Source organism: Scyliorhinus canicula, chromosome 8, assembly GCF_902713615.1.
Source record: "Scyliorhinus canicula chromosome 8, sScyCan1.1, whole genome shotgun sequence".
Lineage (NCBI taxonomy): Eukaryota > Metazoa > Chordata > Chondrichthyes > Carcharhiniformes > Scyliorhinidae > Scyliorhinus > Scyliorhinus canicula.
In genome coordinates this window covers 197071699-197095084 of record NC_052153.1, presented here as the reverse complement: position 1 = coordinate 197095084, position 23386 = coordinate 197071699, and the positions used below count along the sequence as shown (strand labels likewise).

At 60.6% G+C, this 23386-nt stretch overlaps 1 protein-coding gene across 1 annotated transcript in view; it reads right to left on the bottom strand.

Moving 5' to 3' along the window:
* The window catches only part of LOC119970796 (UDP-glucuronosyltransferase 3A1-like), a 69011-nt gene that overhangs the window by 24257 nt on the left and 21368 nt on the right, over positions 1-23386 (bottom strand). Inside the window, exons 2-3 of the mRNA XM_038805970.1 lie at positions 4637-4738; positions 4335-4455 (exon numbers count right to left, since the gene is read on the bottom strand). Coding sequence (XP_038661898.1) covers positions 4335-4455; positions 4637-4738 — 223 coding nt within the window. The remainder of the gene's footprint in view (positions 1-4334; positions 4456-4636; positions 4739-23386) is intronic.

Below are 23386 nucleotides of genomic sequence, written 5' to 3'. Positions count from 1 at the left end.
CTGCTCATCCACACTACCAAGAATTTTACCATTAGCCAAATATTCCGCATTCCTGTTATTCTTTCCAAAGTGAATCACCTCACACTTCTCCACATTAAACTCCATTTGCCACCTCTCAGCCCAGCTCTGCAGCTTATCTATGTCCCTCTGTAACCTGCAACATCCTTCCGCACTGTCTACAACTCCACCGACTTTAGTGTCGTCTGCAAATTTACTCACCCATCCTTCTGCGCCCTCCTCTAGGTCATTTATAAAAATGACAAACAGCAACGGCCCCAGAACAGATCCTTGTGGTACGCCACTCGTAACTGAACTCCATTCTGAACATTTCCCATCAACTACCACTCTCTGTCTTCTTTCAACTAGCCAATTTCTGATCCACATCTCTAAATCACCCTCAATCCCCAGCCTCCGTATTTTCTGCAATAGCCGACCGTGGGGAACCTTATCAAACGCTTTACTGAAATCCATATACACCACATCAACTGCTCTACCCTCGTCTACCTGTTCAGTCACCTTCTCAAAGAACTCGATAAGGTTTGTGAGGCATGACCTACCCTTCACAAAACCATGCTGACTATCCCTAATCATATTATTCCTATCTAGATGATTATAAATCGTATCTTTTATAATCCTCTCCAAGACTTTACCCACCACAGACGTTAGGCTCACCGGCCTATAGTTACCGGGGTTATCTCTACTCCCCTTCTTGAACAAAGGGACCACATTTGCTATCCTCCAGTCCTCTGGCACTATTCCTGTAGCCAATGATGACCTAAAAATCACAGCCAAAGGCTCAGCAATCTCTTCCCTGGCTTCCCAGAGAATCCTAGGATAAATCCCATCTGGCCCCGGGGACTTATCTATTTTCACCTTGTCCAGAATTGCCAACACTTCTTCCCTACGCACCTCAATGCCATCTATTCTAATAGCCTGGGTCTCAGCATTCTCCTCCACAATATTATCTTTTTCTTGAGTGAATACTGATGAAAAGTATTCATTTAGTATCTCGCTTATCTCCTCAGCCTCCACACACAACTTCCCACCACTGTCCTTGACTGGCCCTACTCTTACCCTAGTCATTCTTTTATTCCTGACATACCTATAGAAAGCTTTTGGGTTTTCCTTGATCCTACCTGCCAAAGACTTCTCATGTCCCCTCCTTGCTCGTCTCAGCTCTCTCTTTAGATCCTTCCTCGCTTCCTTGTAACTATCAAGCGCCCCAACTGAAACTTCACGCCTCATCTTCACATAGGCCTCCTTCTTCCTCTTAACAAGAGATTCCACTTCTTTGGTAAACCACGGTTCCCTCGCTCGACCCCTTCCTCCCTGCCTGACTGGTACGTACTTATCAAGAACATGCAATAGCTGTTCCTTGAACAAGCTCCACATATCCAGTGTGCCCAACCCTTGCAGCCTACTTCTCCAACCAACACATCCTAAGTCATGTCTAATGGCATCATAATTGCCCTTTCCCCAGCTATAACTCTTGCTCTGCGGGGTATACTTATCCCTTTCCATCACTAACGTAAAGGTCACCGAATTGTGGTCACTGTCTCCAAAGTGTTCACCTACCTCCAGATCTAACACCTGGCCTGGTTCATTACCCAAAACCAAATCCAAAGTGGCCTCACCTCTTGTTGGCCTGTCAACATATTGTGTCAGAAAACCCTCCTGCACACATTGTACAAAGAACGACCCATCCAATGTACTCGAACTATATCTTTTCCAGTCAATATTAGGAAAGTTAAAGTCTCCCATAACAACTACCCTGTTACTTTCGCTCTTTTCCAGAATCATCTTCGCCATCCTTTCCTCTACATCTCTAGAACTATTAGGTGGCCTATAGAAAACTCCCAACAGGGTGACCTCTTCTTTCCTGTTTCTAACCTCAGCCCATACTACCTCGGAAGAAGAGTCCCCATCTTGCATCCTTTCTACCACCGTAATACTGTCCTTGACTAGCAGCGCCACACCTCCCCCTCTTTTGCCCCCTTCTCTGACCTTACTAAAGCACCTAAACCCCGGAACCTGCAACAACCATTCCTGTCCCTGCTCTATCCATGTCTCTGAAATGGCCACAACATCGAAGTCCCAGGTACCAACCCATGCTGCCAGTTCCCCTACCTTATTTCGTATACTCCTGGCATTGAAATAGACACACTTCAAACCACAGACCTGAACACTGCCGCCCTCCCGCGAAGTCAAAACTGTGCTCCTGACCTCTCTACTCTCAATCTCTCGCACCCCAAAACTACAATCCAGGTTCCCATGCCCCTGCTGAATTAGTTTAAACCCCCCCAAAGAGTACTAACAAATCTCCCCCCCAGGATATTGGTGCCCCTCAGGTTCAGATGTAGACCATCCTGTCTATAGAGGTCCCACCTTCCCCAGAAAGAGCCCCAGTTATCCAGAAATCTGAATCCCTCCCGCCTGCACCATCCCTGTAGCCACGTGTTTAATTGCTCTCTCTCCCTATTCCTCATCTCACTATCACGTGGCACGGGCAACAACCCAGAGATAACAACTCTGTTTGTTCTCGCTCTGAGCTTCCATCCTAGCTCCCTAAAGGCCTGCCTGACATCCTTGTCCCCTTTCCTACCTATGTCGTTAGTGCCAATGTGGACTACGACTTGGGGCTGCTCCCCCTCCCCCTTAAGGACCCGGAAAACACGATCCGAGACATCACGTACCCTTGCACCTGGGAGGCAACATACCAAACGTGAGTCTCTCTCGCTCCCACAAAATCTCCTATCTGTGCCCCTGACTATTGAGTCCCCAATTAGACTTTAAATTCCAGATTTATGTTGAATTCAAATTCCATCATCGGCAGTGGAGGGATTTGAACCTGGGTCCCCAGAGCATTGCCCTGGGTCTCTGGATTGCTATTCCCAGTGACAATATCATTACGCCACTGCCTCCTCCATCCAACATTGAGAAGGGCTGATTCATCAGCTGATGGGGGACAGTACGTGGTCATCTACAGGAGGTTGTCTTGCCCATGTTTGACCAGGTACCATGAAACTGTGTGGGACCAGAGTTGGATTGGATTGGGTGGCACGGTATCACAGTGGTTAGCACTGTTGCATCACAGCTCCAGGTTCCAGGTTAAATTCCCGGCTTGGGTCACTGTCTGTGCAGAGTCTGTATGTTCTCCCCGTGTGTGCGTGGGTTTCCTCCGGGTGCTCCGGTTTCCTCCCACAGTCCAAAGATGTATAGGTCAGATGGATTGGCCATGATAAATTGCCCTTAGTGACCAGGGATGTGCAGGTTTGGTTACGGGGATGGGATGGGGTGGACAGGTGAGTGTGTACATAAGTAGTCTTTCAGACGATTGTTGCAGATTCGATGGGCCAAATGGCCTCCTTCTGCACTGCAGGGATTCTATGAATGGTAATAGTGTCTGGGACATTGTCTGTAAGGTATGATTCCATCGGTATGACTATGTCAGGCTGTTGCTTGACCAGTCTGTGAGAAGCTCTAACAACTTTGGCACAAGCCCCCAGATATTAGTAAGGAGGACTTGGCAGACAGGGCTGGGTTTGCCGTTGTCTTTTACGGTGCCTGGGTCGATGCCGGGTGGCTGGCACCATCCAAACCCAGGACCGCTACCATCCAGAAGGACCTGGGAACCCCACCACCTGGAGGTTCCCCTCCAAATCACTCACCATCCTGACTGGGAAATATATCGGCCGTTCCTTCACTGTCGCTGGGGCAACATCCTGGAACTCCCTCCCTAACAGCACAGTGGGTGTACCTACACCTCAGGGTCTGCAGCGGTTCAAGAAGGCAGCTCACCACCACCCTTCTGAAGGGCAGCTAGGCCTGGGCAGTAAATGCTGGGCTCGACAGCGTTCCCCCACCAGTCAGTTTAACTTCAGTGATAGGGAAGCTTCTAGACACAATTATTCAGGATAGAATTAGTCGACACATTGAAAAATATGTGTTGATTAGAAAGAGCCAGCATGGATTTCGAAAGGGGAAATCATGTTTAACTAACTTACTGGAATTTTTGTAGGAGGTAACAGAGAGGGTCGATGAGGGTAATGCTGTTGATGTGGTGCACATGGACTTTCAAAAACATTCAGTACAGTGCCACATGACAGACTTCCTGCATAATTAATAAGAGGATAAAAGTGAGGCAGTTCCACTGAACACAGCTAGGCCACAGTGTCCAGTTCTGTGCTCATATTTCAGGAGGGATCTCATGATGGTAGAGAGGATGTTGGGGTAATTTGCTGGATTCGTAACGGAGATGGGGGGCAGTTATATGAAGTGACAGGAGATATAATGAGCAGGGCAGCCCATGTGTATGATATAAATAAGAATCATACTTCCCCTGAAGGAACAATTTCTGCTGCTCCAGGAACCATGTGTTGTAACTGGACAGGTATTCTTCACCCGCGGACCACGATGTGATTCGGTAACTGTTGTTTCTCCCAGTGTAGTTTACACCTGTGACAATCAGAAAAATGCAGAGTCCCTTAGAAACCGACATCTGACAACAGGTACAGGTGTTCCCGCGTACAGGGACTCCATCGCCAATGAGAGGACCTGGTGCCATCATCCCCAACGTGGGTAACAGGAACATTTATGCCATCTGTAGGGAATAGGGGAGAGGGGCGAGTAGACCTACCCTTGATTTTGGGGTTATCGATCTGCACCAACATGTTCACGTCATGACCATCCTCGTGAAGCACGTGAGAAATTTCATCAAAGAGCAGATAGTGGCTTCCGCCTGCAGACAAAACAAGGAAATATTTCCAAAATTCTGAAACCCGCTCAGATCCCCACAGGCAATATTCCACATTTGTGCAAAATACAAGATGATGATGTCGATGGTAGCCATGATGTGGAGATGCCGGCGTTGGGCTGGGGTGAGCACAGTAAGAAGTCTCACAACACCAGGTTAAAGGTGAGGAAGGAGCAGTGCTCCGAAAGCTAGTGTTTGAAAAAAACATGTTGAACTTTAACCTGGTGTTGTGAGACTTACCATGAGGGGCATGGATAGAGTGGATGGGCAGGCACTCTCTCCCAGGGTGGAGGGGTCAGTCACCAGGGGGCATAGGTTTAAGGTCCATGGGGCAAGGTTTAGAGGAGATGTGTGAGGCAGGTTTTTACACAGAGGGTGGTGAGTGCCTGGAACGTATTGCCAGGGGAGGCTGTGGAAGCAGATACATTAACAGCGTTCAAAAGGCATATCGACAAATAAATATATAGGATGGTGTAGCCACCTAAAATGGCTGCCCGCCAGAGATCGCTGGGAAAAGTGGCCAAACCAGAGCGCAGACAGGCTGCCGTCTGCAAATATACAAAAGCTGCAGCTCAGACTGATGCAGAAACTGACACAGGAGAAAGGCCATGAAAAGGCCTTCCGGGGACAATGGGCTCCAGGTAGAAACTGACAATAAGTGGCAGATTCGACAGCGCCTGCTTTCCTTATTTGGGAAGGCCTACATGCCTCAGATACTAACGGCCATGGCCAACCGGGACCTGCCCAACCATCAAGGTGTCCGCCCCCAATTGGCTAAGATCGATTAAGGTGATCCAAACCTAATTGGATTTTCACCTGGGACGGCCTCAAAAGAGCTGCGCAGCCCACCACTCACTCTCTCAACTACAGCTTTTGACAACCTACAACAATGGTGAACCCTTCACCAGCCAAGAAGAAGACCATCCACCCCATCCACAGAGGGAGCAGAGCAGAGGACAGAGATGACCAGCTACAAGATCTCCAGCCCTGCCAGACTACAGGATGACAGATACGGCCATATCTGCTCTGTACTTGCCAGTCACCTGCAAGTTAAGGTCAGGTCATTTAGTGTATTAGTTTAGAGTTCAACTTGCATGTGTGTGTGATTGATTAATATTAACCTTGTGTATTTGTTAGTAAACTATTATTGTACTAACTAACTTTTGTGATCATTTGTCCATTATATACGGGTGAAATGCACACTAGTTTAGAAGGTACAACAATGGGTATAGAGGGATACGGTACGAGGAAGTGCTGAGGATTTTGGCCAAGGGGGTATCATGACCGGTACAGGCTTGGCGGGCCGAAGGGCCTGTTCCTGTATTGTTCTTTGTTCTTTGATCTTTGTTCTTACCTTCAGTGACTGGTATATGTGGACACCCAGATCTCGTTGCACATTCCCCTCCTTCAATCTATAGCCAAGCAGATAATAGTCTGCCTTCTTGTATTTGCCACCATCGTGGATAACCACACATTTATCAAAATTATACTGCATCTGCCATTCATTTGCCCACTCGCTCAGCCTGTCCAAATCACACTGAGGGATCTCCGCATCCTCCTCACAGCTCACCCTCCCACCCAACTTGGTGTCATCTGCAAATTTGTAGATATTGTGGTGATACGCATCACTGTAAATACACAAGGGGTTAATGTAAATACACGTAGACTAGATAGACACTAGAGGGAGCACCAGAGACATGACATACAGACATTCAACCAATAGGTCAGTAAGATAGGACACGACCAATGGGCATTCACGATACACACAGAGCTGACACTACCACAGGAGGGCATTACACCAACCCATATATATAGGACGCAGCACACATGATCTTCCTCTTTCCAGTGGAGACACTCAGTGAGTACAGACACAGGGTTGATTCAATACCACACCCACTACGTGGATTGTAGCAGACTGGTTTGTCAGTCTGAGTAGCTATAACAGGATTAACAGGAGAGTCAAATCCAAGAAGGAGAATCATTAACAGTTTAATAAATGTGTTAAACCTATCTCCAAGTCTGAACCTTCCTTTGTCAGAGTGCACATCAAGGAAGCAGTTTATGCTACGTCAAGAGCAGAACAAAACATGGTACCCAGGAGTGACTGTTAAATCCGTATAGTTACAACTCAGCGAACAGGGACAAACAGAAGCAGCAGCCAGGCAAGATGATGTTCAAGATTCCGGTTCCACAGCAGCTCAGGTACCAAGGCAATCTCAGTGAAAACTGGCGTGCGTTCAGGCAGAGATTCGAGATCTATCTGGTAGAGTCCCACTTGGATGGCATGGGGAATACACAGAAAATAAAGTTTCCAGTTACCATTGCGGGTCCAGAAGCAGCTGAAATCTTCCAGCCCTTCAAATACTCAAAGAGGCAAAGCTAGAGCGACTTCCAGGCAATCCTGGATAAATTCCAAGAATTCTGCGAGGAACATACAAGAAAAAGCGGTAAAACAGGCGCCAAAACTCACCATGAGGTAGGCGTGCAGCAACAAACGGCAGTTTTCATTTGCAGCCATCTTGAAAATGGAGCTGCACATGCGCGAAGAGCGTACAGAACGGGAAGGTCCGTTTGCGCATGCGCGAGAAGCCGCGTATGCGCAGTTGAGACAAAGGCCCCAAGCAAAGGAACAGCGATCTGCGCATGCGCAATCGCTTCCTACGACCTACGTCACACGTTTCGTGACATCAGAGGCCCCGGACCGCGCCCACTTAAATGAGAAATGTCCCAAAACACGGGGAAAAAGTTTTAAAGCCGTAAAACTCGATTCTTTCACCTGGAACGACAGCACAATGCCTGAAATTCGACCAGTAGCTGAAGGTAACCTACGCAGAACCCTGCAACAAGCAGTAAGCACCGCCCTAGAAGATGGTATGGTCTTGGAAGACAATGACTCAGACGAAGATTTCACCTTGGGAGGTGGCTACCCCAGTACCAAATCCAAGCCGCAACTAGCCGTGTTGTACATTGAAGACGCCGACGACGAGTTCTTCGGATTGGGGAAACTTCAGCCCAGAATGTGTAACATCCCGACTCGTGAGGGCAGGATTATGCTGTGGCCTGAAGCCAAGAGACAGAGAGCGGTACAAGCCCACAGAGAGCGGCCTGCTGCCACACAGAGAGCGGCCTGCTGCCACACAGAGAGCGGCCTGCTGCCACACAGAGAGCGGCCTGCTGCCACACAGAGAGCGGCCTGCTGCCACACAGACAGCGGCCTGCTGTCCCACAGAGAGCGGCCTGCTGCCACACAGACAGCGGCCTGCTGTCCCACAGAGAGCGGCCTGCTGCCACACAGAGAGCGGCCTGCTGCCACACAGACAGCGGCCTGCTGTCCCACAGAGAGCGGCCTGCTGCCACACAGAGAGCGGCCTGCTGCCACACAGAGAGCGGCCTGCTGCCACACAGAGAGCGGCCTGCTGCCACACAGAGAGCGGCCTGCTGCCACACAGAGAGCGGCCTGCTGCCTCACAGAGAGCGGCCTGCTGCCACTCAGAGAGCGGCCTGCTGCCACACAGAGAGCGGCCTGCTGCCACACAGAGAGCGGCCTGCTGCCACACAGAGAGCGGCCTGCTGTCCCACAGAGAGCGGCCTGCTGCCACACAGAGAGCGGCCTGCTGCCACACAGAGAGCGGCCTGCTGCCACACAGAGAGCGGCCTGCTGCCTCACAGAGAGCGGCCACACAGAGAGCGGCCTGCTGCCACACAGAGAGCGGCCACACAGAGAGCGGCCTGCTGCCACACAGTGAGCGGCCTGCTGCCACACAGAGAGTGGCCTGCTGCCACACAGACAGCGGCCTGCTGCCACACAGAGAGCGGCCTGCTGCCACACAGAGAGCGGCCTGCTGCCACACAGAGAGCGGCCTGCTGCCACACAGAGAGCGGCCTGCTGCCACACAGACAGCGGCCTGCTGCCACACAGAGAGCGGCCTGCTGCCACACAGAGAGCGGCCTGCTGCCACACAGACAGCGGCCTGCTGCCACACAGAGAGCGGCCTGCTGCCACACAGAGAGCGGCCTGCTGCCACACAGAGAGCGGCCTGCTGCCACACAGAGAGCGGCCTGCTGCCACACAGAGAGCTGCTGCCACACAGAGAGCGGCCTGCTGCCACACAGAGAGCTGCTGCCACACAGAGAGCGGCCTGCTGCCACACAGAGAGCGGCCTGCTGCCACACACAGAGCGGCCTGCTGCCACACAGACAGCGGCCTGCTGCCACACAGAGAGCGGCCTGCTGCCACACAGAGAGCGGCCTGCTGCCTCACAGAGAGCGGCCTGCTGCCACACAGAGAGCGGCCTGCTGCCACTCAGAGAGCGGCCTGCTGCCACTCAGAGAGCGGCCTGCTGCCACTCAGAGAGCGGCCTGCTGCCACTCAGAGAGCTGCTGCCACACAGAGAGCGGCCTGCTGCCACACAGAGAGCGGCCTGCTGCCACACAGAGAGCGGCCTGCTGCCACACAGAGAGCGGCCTGCTGCCACTCAGAGAGCGGCCTGCTGCCACTCAGAGAGCGGCCTGCTGCCACTCAGAGAGCTGCTGCCACACAGAGAGCGGCCTGCTGCCACACAGAGAGCGGCCTGCTGCCACACAGACAGCGGCCTGCTGCCTCACAGAGAGCGGCCTGCTGCCACACAGAGAGCGGCCTGCTGCCACACAGAGAGCTGCCTGCTGCCACACAGAGAGCGGCCTGCTGCCACACAGAGAGCGGCCTGCTGCCACACAGAGAGCTGCTGCCACACAGAGAGCTGCTGCCACACAGAGAGCGGCCAGTGCCTCACAGAGAGCTGCTGCCACTCAGAGAGCGGCCTGCTGCCACACAGACAGCGGCCTGCTGCCACACAGAGAGCGGCCTGCTGCCACACAGAGAGCGGCCTGCTGCCACACAGAGAGCGGCCTGCTGCCACACAGAGAGCTGCCTGCTGCCACACAGAGAGCGGCCTGCTGCCACACAGAGAGCGGCCTGCTGCCACACAGACAGCGGCCTGCTACCACACAGAGAGCGGCCTGCTGCCACACAGACAGCGGCCTGCTGCCACACAGAGAGCGGCCTGTTGCCGCACAGAGAGCGGCCTGCTGCCCCACAGAGAGCGGCCTGCTGCCACACAGAGAGCGGCCTGCTGCCACACAGAGAGCGGCCTGCTGCCACACAGAGAGCTGCCTGCTGCCACACAGAGAGCGGCCTGCTGCCACACAGAGAGCGGCCTGCTGCCACACAGAGAGCGGCCTGCTGCCACACAGAGAGCGGCCTGCTGCCACACAGAGAGCGGCCTGCTGCCACACAGAGAGCTGCCTGCTGCCGCACAGAGAGCGGCCTGCTGCCGCACAGAGAGCGGCCTGCTGCCACACAGAGAGCGGCCTGCTGCCACACAGAGAGCTGCTGCCACACAGAGAGCTGCCTGCTGCCGCACAGAGAGCTGCTGCCACACAGAGAGCTGCCTGCTGCCACACAGAGAGCTGCTGCCACACAGAGAGCTGCCTGCTGCCACACAGAGAGCGGCCTGCTGCCACACAGACAGCGGCCTGCTGCCACACAGAGAGCGGCCTGCTGCCACACAGATAGCGGCCTGCTGCCACACAGAGAGCGGCCTGCTGCCACACAGAGAGCGGCCTGCTGCCACACAGAGAGCGGCCTGCTGCTACACAGAGAGCGGCCTGCTGCGACACAGAGAGCGGCCTGCTGCCACACAGAGAGCGGCCTGCTGCCACACAGTGAGCTGCCTGCTGCCACACAGAGAGCGGCCTGCTGCCACACAGAGAGCGGCCTGTTGCCACACAGACAGCGGCCTGCTGCCACACAGAGAGCGGCCTTCTGCCACACAGAGAGCGGCCTGCTGCCACACAGCGAGCTGCTTGCTGCCACACAGAGAGCGGCCACACAGAGAGCGGCCTGCTGCCACATAGAGAGCGGCCTGCTGCCACACAGAGAGCTGCCTGCTGCCACACAGAGAGCTGCTGCCACACAGAGAGCTGCTGCCACACAGAGAGCAGCCTGCTGCCACACAGAGAGCTGCTGCCACACAGAGAGCTGCTGCCACACAGAGAGCGGCCTGCTGCCACACAGAGAGCTGCTGCCACACAGAGAGCTGCTGCCACACAGAGAGCGGCCTGCTGCCACACAGAGAGCGGCCTGCTGCCTCACAGAGAGCTGCTGCCACACAGACAGCGGCCTGCTGCCACACAGAGAGCGGCCTGCTGCCACACAGAGAGCGGCCTGCTGCCACACAGAGAGCGGCCTGCTGCCACACAGAGAGCGGCCTGCTGCCACACAGAGAGCGGCCTGCTGCCACACAGAGAGCGGCCTGCTGCCTCACAGAGAGCGGCCTGCTGCCACACAGAGAGCGGCCTGCTGCCACACAGAGAGCGGCCTGCTGCCACACAGAGAGCGGCCTGCTGCCACACAGAGAGCTGCCTGCTGCCACACAGAGAGCTGCTGCCACACAGAGAGCTGCTGCCACACAGACAGAGAGCGGCCTGCTGCCACACAGACAGAGAGCTGCTGCCACACAGAGAGCTGCTGCCACACAGAGAGCGGCCTGCTGCCCCACAGAGAGCTGCTGCCACACAGAGAGCGGCCTGCTGCCTCACAGAGAGCGGCCTGCTGCCACACAGAGAGCGGCCTGCTGCCACACAGAGAGCGGCCTGCTGCCACACAGACAGCGGCCTGCTGCCAAACAGACAGCGGCCTGCTGCCACACAGAGAGCGGCCTGCTGCCACACAGAGAGCGGCCTGCTGCCACACAGACAGCGGCCTGCTGCCACACAGAGAGCGGCCTGCTGCTACATAGAGAGCGGCCTGCTGCCACACAGAGAGCGGCCTGCTGTCACACAGAGAGCGGCCTGCTGCCACACAGAGAGCGGCCTGCTGCCACACAGAGAGCGGCCTGCTGCCACACAGAGAGCGGCCTGCTGCCACACAGACAGCGGCCTGCTGCCACACAGAGAGCGGCCTGCTGCCACTCAGAGAGCGGCCTGCTGCCACACAGAGAGCGGCCTGCTGCCTCACAGAGAGCGGCCTGCTGCCTCACAGAGAGCGGCCTGCTGCCACACAGAGAGCTGCTCCCACACAGACAGCGGCCTGCTGCCACACAGAGAGCGGCCTGCTGCCACACAGAGAGCGGCCTGCTGCCACACAGAGAGCGGCCTGCTGCCACACAGAGAGCGGCCTGCTGCCACACAGAGAGCTGCTGCCACACAGAGAGCGGCCTGCTGCCACACAGAGAGCTGCTGCCACACAGAGAGTGGCCTGCTGCCACACAGAGAGCGGCCTGCTGCCACACAGAGAGCGGCCTGCTGCCACACAGAGAGCGGCCTGCTGCCACACAGAGAGCGGCCTGCTGTCGCACAGAGAGCGGCCTGCTGCCACTCAGAGAGCGGCCTGCTGCCACACAGAGAGCGGCCTGCTGCCACACAGACAGCTGCCTGCTGCCACACAGAGAGCGGCCTGCTGCCACACAGAGAGCTGCTGCCACACAAAGAGCGGCCTGCTGCCACACAGAGAGCTGCTGCCACACAGAGAGATGCTGCCACACAGAGAGCGGCCTGCTGCCACTCAGAGAGCGGCCTGCTGCCATACAGACAGCGGCCTGCTGCCACACAGAGAGCGGCCTGCTGCCACACAGAGAGCGGCCTGCTGCCTCACAGAGAGCGGCCTGCTGCCACACAGAGAGCGGCCTGCTGCCACACAGAGAGCGGCCTGCTGCCACACAGAGAGCGGCCTGCTGCCACACAGAGAGCGGCCTGCTGCCACACAGAGAGCTGCTGCCACACAGAGAGCTGCTGCCACACAGAGAGCGGCCTGCTGCCACTCAGAGAGCGGCCTGCTGCCACACAGACAGCGGCCTGCTGCCACACAGAGAGCGGCCTGCTGCCACACAGAGAGCGGCCTGCTGCCACACAGAGAGCGGCCTGCTGCCTCACAGAGAGAGGCCTGCTGCCACACAGAGAGCGGCCTGCTGCCACACAGAGAGCGGCCTGCTGCCACACAGAGAGCGGCCTGCTGCCACACAGAGAGCGGCCTGCTGCCACACAGAGAGCGGCCTGCTGCCACACAGAGAGCGGCCTGCTGCCACACAGAGAGCTGCTGCCACGCAGAGAGCAGCTGCCACACAGAGAGCGGCCTGCTGCCACACAGAGAGCGGCCTGCTGCCACACAGAGAGCAGCCTGCTGCCACTCAGAGAGCGGCCTGCTGCCACACAGACAGCGGCCTGCTGCCACACAGAGAGCGGCCTGCTGCCTCACAGAGAGCGGCCTGCTGCCACACAGAGAGCGGCCTGCTGCCACACAGACAGCGGCCTGCTGCCACACAGAGAGCGGCCTGCTGCCACACAGACAGCGGCCTGCTGCCACACAGACAGCGGCCTGCTGCCACACAGAGAGCGGCCTGCTGCCACACAGAGAGCGGCCTGCTGCCACACAGAGAGCGGCCTGCTGCCACACAGACAGCGGCCTGCTGCCACACAGAGAGCGGCCTGCTGCCACACAGAGAGCGGCCTGCTGCCACACAGAGAGCGGCCTGCTGCCACACAGACAGCGGCCTGCTGCCACACAGAGAGCGGCCTGCTGCCCCACAGAGAGCGGCCTGCTGCCACACAGAGAGCGGCCTGCTGCCACACAGAGAGCTGCCTGCTGCCACACAGAGAGCGGCCTGCTGCCACACAGAGAGCGGCCTGCTGCCACACAGAGAGCCGCCTGCTGCCGCACAGAGAGCGGCCTGCTGCCACACAGAGAGCTGCTGCCACACAGAGAGCGGCCTGCTGCCACACAGAGAGCGGCCTGCTGCCACACAGAGAGCGGCCTGCTGCCCCACAGAGAGCGGCCTGCTGCCACACAGAGAGCGGCCTGCTGCCACACAGACAGCGGCCTGCTGCCACACAGAGAGCGGCCTGCTACCACACAGAGAAAGGCTGCCACACAGAGAGCGGCCTGCTGCCACACAGAGAGCGGCCTGCTGCCACACAGAGAGCTGCTGCCACACAGAGAGCGGCCTGCTGCCCCACAGAGAGCTGCTGCCACACAGACAGCGGCCTGCTGCCCCACAGAGAGCTGCTGCCACACAGACAGCGGCCTGCTGCCACACAGAGAGCTGCTGCCACACAGAGAGCGGCCTGCTGCCTCACAGAGAGCGGCCTGCTGCCACACAGAGAGCGGCCTGCTGCCACACAGAGAGCTGCTGCCACACAGAGAGCGGCCTGCTGCCACACAGAGAGCTGCTGCCACACAGAGAGCGGCCTGCTGCCACACAGACAGCGGCCTGCTGCCTCACAGAGAGCGGCCTGCTGCCTCACAGAGAGCGGCCTGCTGCCACACAGAGAGCGGCCTGCTGCCTCACAGAGAGCGGCCTGCTGCCACACAGAGAGCGGCCTGCTGCCACACAGAGAGCGGCCTGCTGCCACACAGAGAGCTGCCTGCTGCCACACAGAGAGCGGCCTGCTGCCACACAGAGAGCGGCCTGCTGCCGCACAGAGAGCTGCTGCCACACAGACAGCGGCCTGCTGCCACACAGAGAGCGGCCTGCTACCACACAGAGAGCTGCTGCCACACAGAGAGCTGCTGCCACACAGAGAGCGGCCTGCTGCCACACAGAGAGCGGCCTGCTGCCACACAGAGAGCGGCCTGCTGCCACACAGAGAGCTGCCGGCTGCCACTCAGAGAGTGGCCTGCTGCCACACAGAGAGCGGCCTGCTGCCACACAGAGAGCGGCCTGCTGCCACACAGAGAGCGGCCTGCTGCCACACAGAGAGCGGCCTGCTGCCACACAGAGAGCGGCCTGCTGCCACACAGAGAGCTGCTGCCACACAGAGAGCTGCTGCCACTCAGAGAGCGGCCTGCTGCCTCACAGAGAGCGGCCTGCTGCCACACAGAGAGCGGCCTGCTGCCACACAGAGAGCGGCCTTCTGCCGCACAGAGAGCTGCTGCCACACAGAGAGCGGCCTGCTGCCACACAGAGAGCTGCTGCCACACAGAGAGCGGCCTGCTGCCACACAGAGAGCGGCCTCCTGCCACACAGAGAGCGGCCTGCTGCCACACAGAGAGCGGCCTGCTGCCACACAGAGAGCGGCCTGCTGCCACACAGAGAGCGGCCTGCTGCCACACAGAGAGCTGCTGCCACACAGAGAGCGGCCTGCTGCCACACAGAGAGCGGCCTGCTGCCACTCAGAGAGCGGCCTGCTGCCTCACAGAGAGCGGCCTGCTGCCACACAGAGAGCGGCCTGCTGCCACACAGAGAGCGGCCTGCTGCCTCACAGAGAGCTGCTGCCACACAGAGAGCGGCCTGCTGCCACACAGAGAGCGGCCTGCTGCCTCACAGAGAGCTGCTGCCACACAGAGAGCGGCCTGCTGCCACACAGAGAGCTGCTGCCACACAGAGAGCGGCCTGCTGCCACACAGAGAGCGGCCTGCTGCCACACAGAGAGCTGCTGCCACACAGAGAGCTGCTGCCACACAGAGAGCGGCCTGCTGCCACACAGAGAGCTGCCCGCTGCCACACAGAGAGTGGCCTGCTGCTACACAGAGAGCGGCCTGCTGCCACACAGAGAGCTGCTGCCACACAGAGAGCTGCTGCCACACAGAGAGCGGCCTGCTGCCACTCAGAGAGCGGCCTGCTGCCACACAGACAGCGGCCTGCTGCCACACAGAGAGCGGCCTGCTGCCACACAGAGAGCGGCCTGCTGCCACACAGAGAGCGGCCTGCTGCCACACAGAGAGCGGCCTGCTGCCACACAGAGAGCTGCTGCCACACAGAGAGCGGCCTGCTGCCACACAGAGAGCGGCCTGCTGCCACACAGAGAGCTGCCTGCTGCCACACAGAGAGCGGCCTGCTGCCACACAGAGAGCGGCCTGCTGCCGCACAGAGAGCTGCTGCCACACAGAGAGCGGCCTGCTGCCTCACAGAGAGCTGCTGCCACACAGAGAGCGGCCTGCTGCCTCACAGAGAGCGGCCTGCTGCCACACAGAGAGCGGCCTGCTGCCACACAGAGAGCGGCCTGCTGCCACACAGAGAGCGGCCTGCTGCCACACAGAGAGCGGCCTGCTGCCACACAGAGAGCGGCCTGCTGCCACACAGAGAGCGGCCTGCTGCCACACAGAGAGCTGCTGCCACGCAGAGAGCAGCTGCCACACAGAGAGCGGCCTGCTGCCACTCAGAGAGCGGCCTGCTGCCACACAGACAGCGGCCTGCTGCCACACAGAGAGCGGCCTGCTGCCTCACAGAGAGCGGCCTGCTGCCACACAGAGAGCGGCCTGCTGCCACACAGACAGCGGCCTGCTGCCACACAGAGAGCGGCCTGCTGCCACACAGACAGCGGCCTGCTGCCACACAGACAGCGGCCTGCTGCCACACAGAGAGCGGCTGCTGCCACACAGAGAGCGGCCTGCTGCCACACAGAGAGCGGCCTGCTGCCACACAGACAGCGGCCTGCTGCCACACAGAGAGCGGCCTGCTGCCACACAGAGAGCAGCCTGCTGCCACACAGAGAGCGGCCTGCTGCCACACAGAGAGCGGCCTGCTGCCACACAGAGAGCGGCCTGCTGCCACACAGAGAGCGGCTGCCACACAGAGAGCTGCTGCCACTCAGAGAGCGGCCTGCTGCCTCACAGAGAGCGGCCTGCTGCCACACAGAGAGCGGCCTGCTGCCACACAGAGAGCGGCCTTCTGCCGCACAGAGAGCTGCTGCCACACAGAGAGCGGCCTGCTGCCACACAGAGAGCTGCTGCCACACAGAGAGCGGCCTGCTGCCACACAGAGAGCGGCCTCCTGCCACACAGAGAGCGGCCTGCTGCCACACAGAGAGCGGCCTGCTGCCACACAGAGAGCGGCCTGCTGCCACACAGAGAGCGGCCTACTGCCACACAGAGAGCGGCCTGCTGCCACTCAGAGAGCGGCCTGCTGCCTCACAGAGAGCGGCCTGCTGCCACACAGAGAGCGGCCTGCTGCCACACAGAGAGCGGCCTGCTGCCACACAGAGAGCGGCCTGCTGCCTCACAGAGAGCTGCTGCCACACAGAGAGCGGCCTGCTGCCACACAGAGAGCGGCCTGCTGCCACACAGAGAGCTGCTGCCACACAGAGAGCGGCCTGCTGCCACACAGAGAGCGGCCTGCTGCCACACAGAGAGCGGCCTGCTGCCACACAGAGAGCTGCTGCCACACAGAGAGCGGCCTGCTGCCTCACAGAGAGCTGCTGCCACACAGAGAGCGGCCTGCTGCCACACAGAGAGCTGCTGCCACACAGAGAGCGGCCTGCTGCCACACAGAGAGCGGCCTGCTGCCACACAGAGAGCTGCTGCCACACAGAGAGCTGCTGCCACACAGAGAGCGGCCTGCTGCCACACAGAGAGCGGCCTGCTGCCACACAGAGAGCTGCTGCCACACAGAGAGCGGCCTGCTGCCACACAGAGAGCGGCCTGCTGCCACACAGAGAGCTGCTGCCACACAGAGAGCTGCTGCCACACAGAGAGCGGCCTGCTGCCACACAGAGAGTGGCCTGCTGCTACACAGAGAGCTGCTGCCACACAGAGAGCGGCCTGCTGCCACTCAGAAAGCGGCCTGCTGCCACACAGACAGCGGCCTGCTGCCACACAGAGAGCTGCTGCCACACAGAGAGCTGCTGCCACACAGAGAGCGGCCTGCTGCCACACAGAGAGCGGCCTGCTGCCACACAGACAGCGGCCTGCTGCCACACAGAGAGCGGCCTGCTGCCACACAGAGAGCGGCCTGCTGCCACACAGAGAGCGGCCTGCTGCCACACAGAGAGCAGCCTGCTGCCACACAGAGAGCGGCCTGCAGCCACACAGAGAGCGGCCTGCTGCCACACAGAGAGCGGCCTGCTGCCACACAGAGAGCGGCCTGCTGCCACACAGAGAGCGGCCTGCTGCCACACAGAGAGCGGCCTGCTGCCACACAGAGAGCGGCCTGCTGCCACACAGAGAGCGGCCTGCTGCCACACAGACAGCGGCCTGCTGCCACACAGAGAGCGGCCTGCTGCCACTCAGAGAGCGGCCTGCTGCCACACAGAGAGCGGCCTGCTGCCACACAGAGAGCTGCCTGCTGCCACACAGAGAGCTGCTGCCACACAGAGAGCGGCCTGCTGCCACACAGAGAGCGGCCTGCTGCCACACAGAGAGCGGCCTGCTGCCACACAGAGAGCGGCCTGCTGCCACACAGAGAGCTGCCTGCTGCCACACAGAGAGCTGCTGCCACACAGAGAGCTGCCTGCTGCCACACAGAGAGCGGCCTGCTGCCACACAGAGAGCGGCCTGCTGCCGCACAGAGAGCTGCTGCCACACAGAGAGCGGCCTGCTGCCTCACAGAGAGCGGCCTGCTGCCACACAGAGAGCGGCCTGCTGCCACACAGAGAGCGGCCTGCTGCCACACAGAGAGCGGCCTGCTGCCACACAGAGAGCGGCCTGCTGCCACACAGAGAGCGGCCTGCTGCCACACAGAGAGCGGCCTGCTGCCACACAGAGAGCTGCTGCCACGCAGAGAGCAGCTGCCGCACAGAGAGCGGCCTGCTGCCACTCAGAGAGCGGCCTGCTGCCACACAGACAGCGGCCTGCTGCCACACAGAGAGCGGCCTGCTGCCTCACAGAGAGCGGCCTGCTGCCACACAGAGAGCGGCCTGCTGCCACACAGACAGCGGCCTGCTGCCACACAGAGAGCGGCCTGCTGCCACACAGACAGCGGCCTGCTGCCACACAGACAGCGGCCTGCTGCCACACAGAGAGCGGCTGCTGCCACACAGAGAGCGGCCTGCTGCCACACAGAGAGCGGCCTGCTGCCACACAGACAGCGGCCTGCTGCCACACAGAGAGCGGCCTGCTGCCACACAGAGAGCGGCCTGCTGCCACACAGAGAGCGGCCTGCTGCCACACAGAGAGCGGCCTGCTGCCACACAGAGAGCGGCCTGCTGCCACACAGAGAGCGGCCTGCTGCCACACAGACAGCGGCCTGCTGCCACACAGAGAGCGGCCTGCTGCCACACAGACAGCGGCCTGCTGCCACACAGAGAGCGGCCTGCTGCCCCACAGAGAGCGGCCTGCTGCCACACAGAGAGCGGCCTGCTGCCACACAGAGAGCTGCCTGCTGCCACACAGAGAGCGGCCTGCTGCCACACAGAGAGCGGCCTGCTGCCACACAGAGAGCTGCCTGCTGCCGCACAGAGAGCTGCTGCCACACAGAGAGCGGCCTGCTGCCACACAGAGAGCGGCCTGCTGCCACACAGAGAGCGGCCTGCTGCCACACAGAGAGCGGCCTGCTGCCACACAGAGAGCGGCCTGCTGCCACACAGAGAGCGGCCTGCTGCCACGCAGAGAGCTGCTGCCACACAGAGAGCGGCCTGCTGCCCCACAGAGAGCGGCCTGCTGCCACACAGACAGCGGCCTGCTGCCACACAGAGAGCGGCCTGCTGCCCCACAGAGAGCGGCCTGCTGCCACACAGAGAGCGGCCTGCTGCCACACAGAGAGCGGTCTGCTGCCCCACAGAGAGCTGCTGCCACACAGACAGCGGCCTGCTGCCACACAGACAGCTGCCTGCTGCCACACAGACAGCGGCCTGCTGCCACACAGAGAGCTGCTGCCACACAGAGAGCGGCCTGCTGCCACACAGAGAGCGGCCTGCTGCCACACAGAGAGCGGCCTGCTGCCACACAGAGAGCGGCCTCCTGCCACACAGAGAGCGGCCTGCTGCCACACAGAGAGCGGCCTGCTGCCACACAGAGAGCGGCCTGCTGCCACACAGAGAGCGGCCTACTGCCACACAGAGAGCGGCCTGCTGCCACTCAGAGAGCGGCCTGCTGCCACACAGAGACCGGCCTGCTGCCACACAGAGAGCGGCCTGCTGCCACACAGAGAGCGGCCTGCTGCCACACAGAGAGCGGCCTGCTGCCACACAGAGAGCGGCCTGCTGCCTCACAGAGAGCTGCTGCCACACAGAGAGCGGCCTGCTGCCACACAGAGAGCGGCCTGCTGCCACACAGAGAGCTGCTGCCACACAGAGAGCGGCCTGCTGCCACACAGAGAGCGGCCTGCTGCCTCACAGAGAGCTGCTGCCACACAGAGAGCGGCCTGCTGCCACACAGAGAGCTGCTGCCACACAGAGAGCGGCCTGCTGCCACACAGAGAGCGGCCTGCTGCCACACAGAGAGCTGCTGCCACACAGAGAGCTGCTGCCACACAGAGAGCGGCCTGCTGCCACACAGAGAGCGGCCTGCTGCCACACAGAGAGCTGCTGCCACACAGAGAGCGGCCTGCTGCCACACAGAGAGCGGCCTGCTGCCACACAGAGAGCTGCTGCCACACAGAGAGCTGCTGCCACACAGAGAGCGGCCTGCTGCCACACAGAGAGTGGCCTGCTGCTACACAGAGAGCTGCTGCCACACAGAGAGCGGCCTGCTGCCACTCAGAAAGCGGCCTGCTGCCACACAGACAGCGGCCTGCTGCCACACAGAGAGCTGCTGCCACACAGAGAGCTGCTGCCACACAGAGAGCGGCCTGCTGCCACTCAGAGAGCGGCCTGCTGCCACACAGACAGCGGCCTGCTGCCACACAGAGAGCGGCCTGCTGCCACACAGAGAGCGGCCTGCTGCCACACAGAGAGCGGCCTGCTGCCACACAGAGAGCAGCCTGCTGCCACACAGAGAGCGGCCTGCAGCCACACAGAGAGCGGCCTGCTGCCACACAGAGAGCGGCCTGCTGCCACACAGAGAGCGGCCTGCTGCCACACAGAGAGCGGCCTGCTGCCACACAGAGAGCGGCCTGCTGCCACACAGAGAGCGGCCTGCTGCCACACAGAGAGCGGCCTGCTGCCACACAGACAGCGGCCTGCTGCCACACAGAGAGCGGCCTGCTGCCACTCAGAGAGCGGCCTGCTGCCACACAGAGAGCGGCCTGCTGCCACACAGAGAGCTGCCTGCTGCCACACAGAGAGCTGCTGCCACACAGAGAGCGGCCTGCTGCCACACAGAGAGCGGCCTGCTGCCACACAGAGAGCGGCCTGCTGCCACACAGAGAGCGGCCTGCTGCCACACAGAGAGCTGCCTGCTGCCACACAGAGAGCTGCTGCCACACAGAGAGCGGCCTGCTGCCACACAGAGAGCGGCCTGCTGCCACACAGAGAGCGGCCTGCTGCCCCACAGAGAGCTGCTGCCACACAGAGAGCGGCCTGCTGCCTCACAGAGAGCGGCCTGCTGCCACACAGAGAGCGGCCTGCTGCCACACAGAGAGCGGCCTGCTGCCACACAGAGAGCGGCCTGCTGCCACACAGAGAGCGGCCTGCTGCCACACAGAGAGCGGCCTGCTGCCACACAGAGAGCGGCCTGCTGCCACACAGAGAGCTGCTGCCAGGCAGAGAGCAGCTGCCGCACAGAGAGCGGCCTGCTGCCACTCAGAGAGCGGCCTGCTGCCTCACAGACAGCGGCCTGCTGCCACACAGAGAGCGGCCTGCTGCCTCACAGAGAGCGGCCTGCTGCCACACAGAGAGCGGCCTGCTGCCACACAGACAGCGGCCTGCTGCCACACAGAGAGCGGCCTGCTGCCACACAGAGAGCGGCCTGCTGCCACACAGAGAGCGGCCTGCTGCCACACAGAGAGCGGCTGCTGCCACACAGAGAGCGGCCTGCTGCCACACAGAGAGCGGCCTGCTGCCACACAGACAGCGGCCTGCTGCCACACAGAGAGCGGCCTGCTGCCACACAGAGAGCGGCCTGCTGCCACACAGAGAGCGGCCTGCTGCCACACAGAGAGCGGCCTGCTGCCACACAGAGAGCGGCCTGCTGCCACACAGAGAGCGGCCTGCTGCCACACAGACAGCGGCCTGCTGCCACACAGAGAGCGGCCTGCTGCCACACAGACAGCGGCCTGCTGCCACACAGAGAGCGGCCTGCTGCCCCACAGAGAGCGGCCTGCTGCCACACAGAGAGCGGCCTGCTGCCACACAGAGAGCTGCCTGCTGCCACACAGAGAGCGGCCTGCTGCCACACAGAGAGCGGCCTGCTGCCACACAGAGAGCTGCCTGCTGCCGCACAGAGAGCCGCCTGCTGCCGCACAGAGAGCGGCCTGCTGCCACACAGAGAGCTGCTGCCACACAGAGAGCGGCCTGCTGCCACACAGAGAGCGGCCTGCTGCCACACAGAGAGCGGCCTGCTGCCACACAGAGAGCGGCCTGCTGCCACACAGAGAGCGGCCTGCTGCCACGCAGAGAGCTGCTGCCACACAGAGAGCGGCCTGCTGCCCCACAGAGAGCGGCCTGCTGCCACACAGACAGCGGCCTGCTGCCACACAGAGAGCGGCCTGCTGCCCCACAGAGAGCTGCTGCCACACAGACAGCGGCCTGCTGCCACACAGACAGCTGCCTGCTGCCACACAGACAGCGGCCTGCTGCCACACAGAGAGCTGCTGCCACACAGAGAGCGGCCTGCTGCCACACAGAGAGCGGCCTGCTGCCACACAGAGAGCGGCCTGCTGCCACACAGAGAGCGGCCTGCTGCCACACAGAGAGCGGCCTGCTGCCACACAGAGAGCTGCTGCCACACAGAGAGCGGCCTGCTGCCACACAGACAGCGGCCTGCTGCCACACAGACAGCGGCCTGCTGCCTCACAGAGAGCGGCCTGCTGCCACACAGAGAGCGGCCTGCTGCCACACAGAGAGCGGCCTGCTGCCACACAGAGAGCGGCCTGCTGCCACACAGAGAGCGGCCTGCTGCCACACAGAGAGCTGCCTGCTGCCGCACAGAGAGCTGCTGCCACACAGAGAGCTGCTGCCACACAGAGAGCGGCCTGCTGCCACACAGAGAGCGGCCTGCTGCCACACAGAGAGCGGCCTGCTGCCACACAGAGAGCGGCCTGCTGCCACACAGAGAGCGGCCTGCTGCCACACAGAGAGCGGCCTGCTGCCACACAGAGAGCTGCCGGCTGCCACTCAGAGAGTGGCCTGCTGCCACACAGAGAGCGGCCTGCTGCCTCACAGAGAGCGGCCTGCTGCCACACAGAGAGCGGCCTGCTGCCACACAGAGAGCGGCCTGCTGCCACACAGAGAGCTGCTGCCACACAGAGAGCTGCTGCCACACAGAGAGCTGCTGCCACACAGAGAGCGGCCTGCTGCCACTCAGAGAGCGGCCTGCTGCCTCACAGAGAGCGGCCTGCTGCCACACAGAGAGCGGCCTGCTGCCACACAGAGAGCGGCCTGCTGCCACACAGAGAGCGGCCTTCTGCCGCACAGAGAGCTGCTGCCACACAGAGAGCGGCCTGCTGCCACACAGAGAGCGGCCTGCTGCCACACAGAGAGCGGCCTGCTGCCACACAGAGAGCGGCCTGCTGCCACACAGAGAGCGGCCTGCTGCCACTCAGAGAGCGGCCTGCTGCCACACAGAGAGCGGCCTGCTGCCTCACAGAGAGCGGCCTGCTGCCACTCAGAGAGCGGCCTGCTGCCACACAGAGAGCGGCCTGCTGCCACACAGAGAGCGGCCTGCTGCCACACAGAGAGCGGCCTGCTGCCTCACAGAGAGCTGCTGCCACACAGAGAGCGGCCTGCTGCCACACAGAGAGCGGCCTGCTGCTACACAGAGAGCGGCCTGCTGCCACACAGAGAGCGGCCTGCTGCCACACAGAGAGCGGCCTGCTGCCACACAGTGAGCGGCCTGCTGCCACA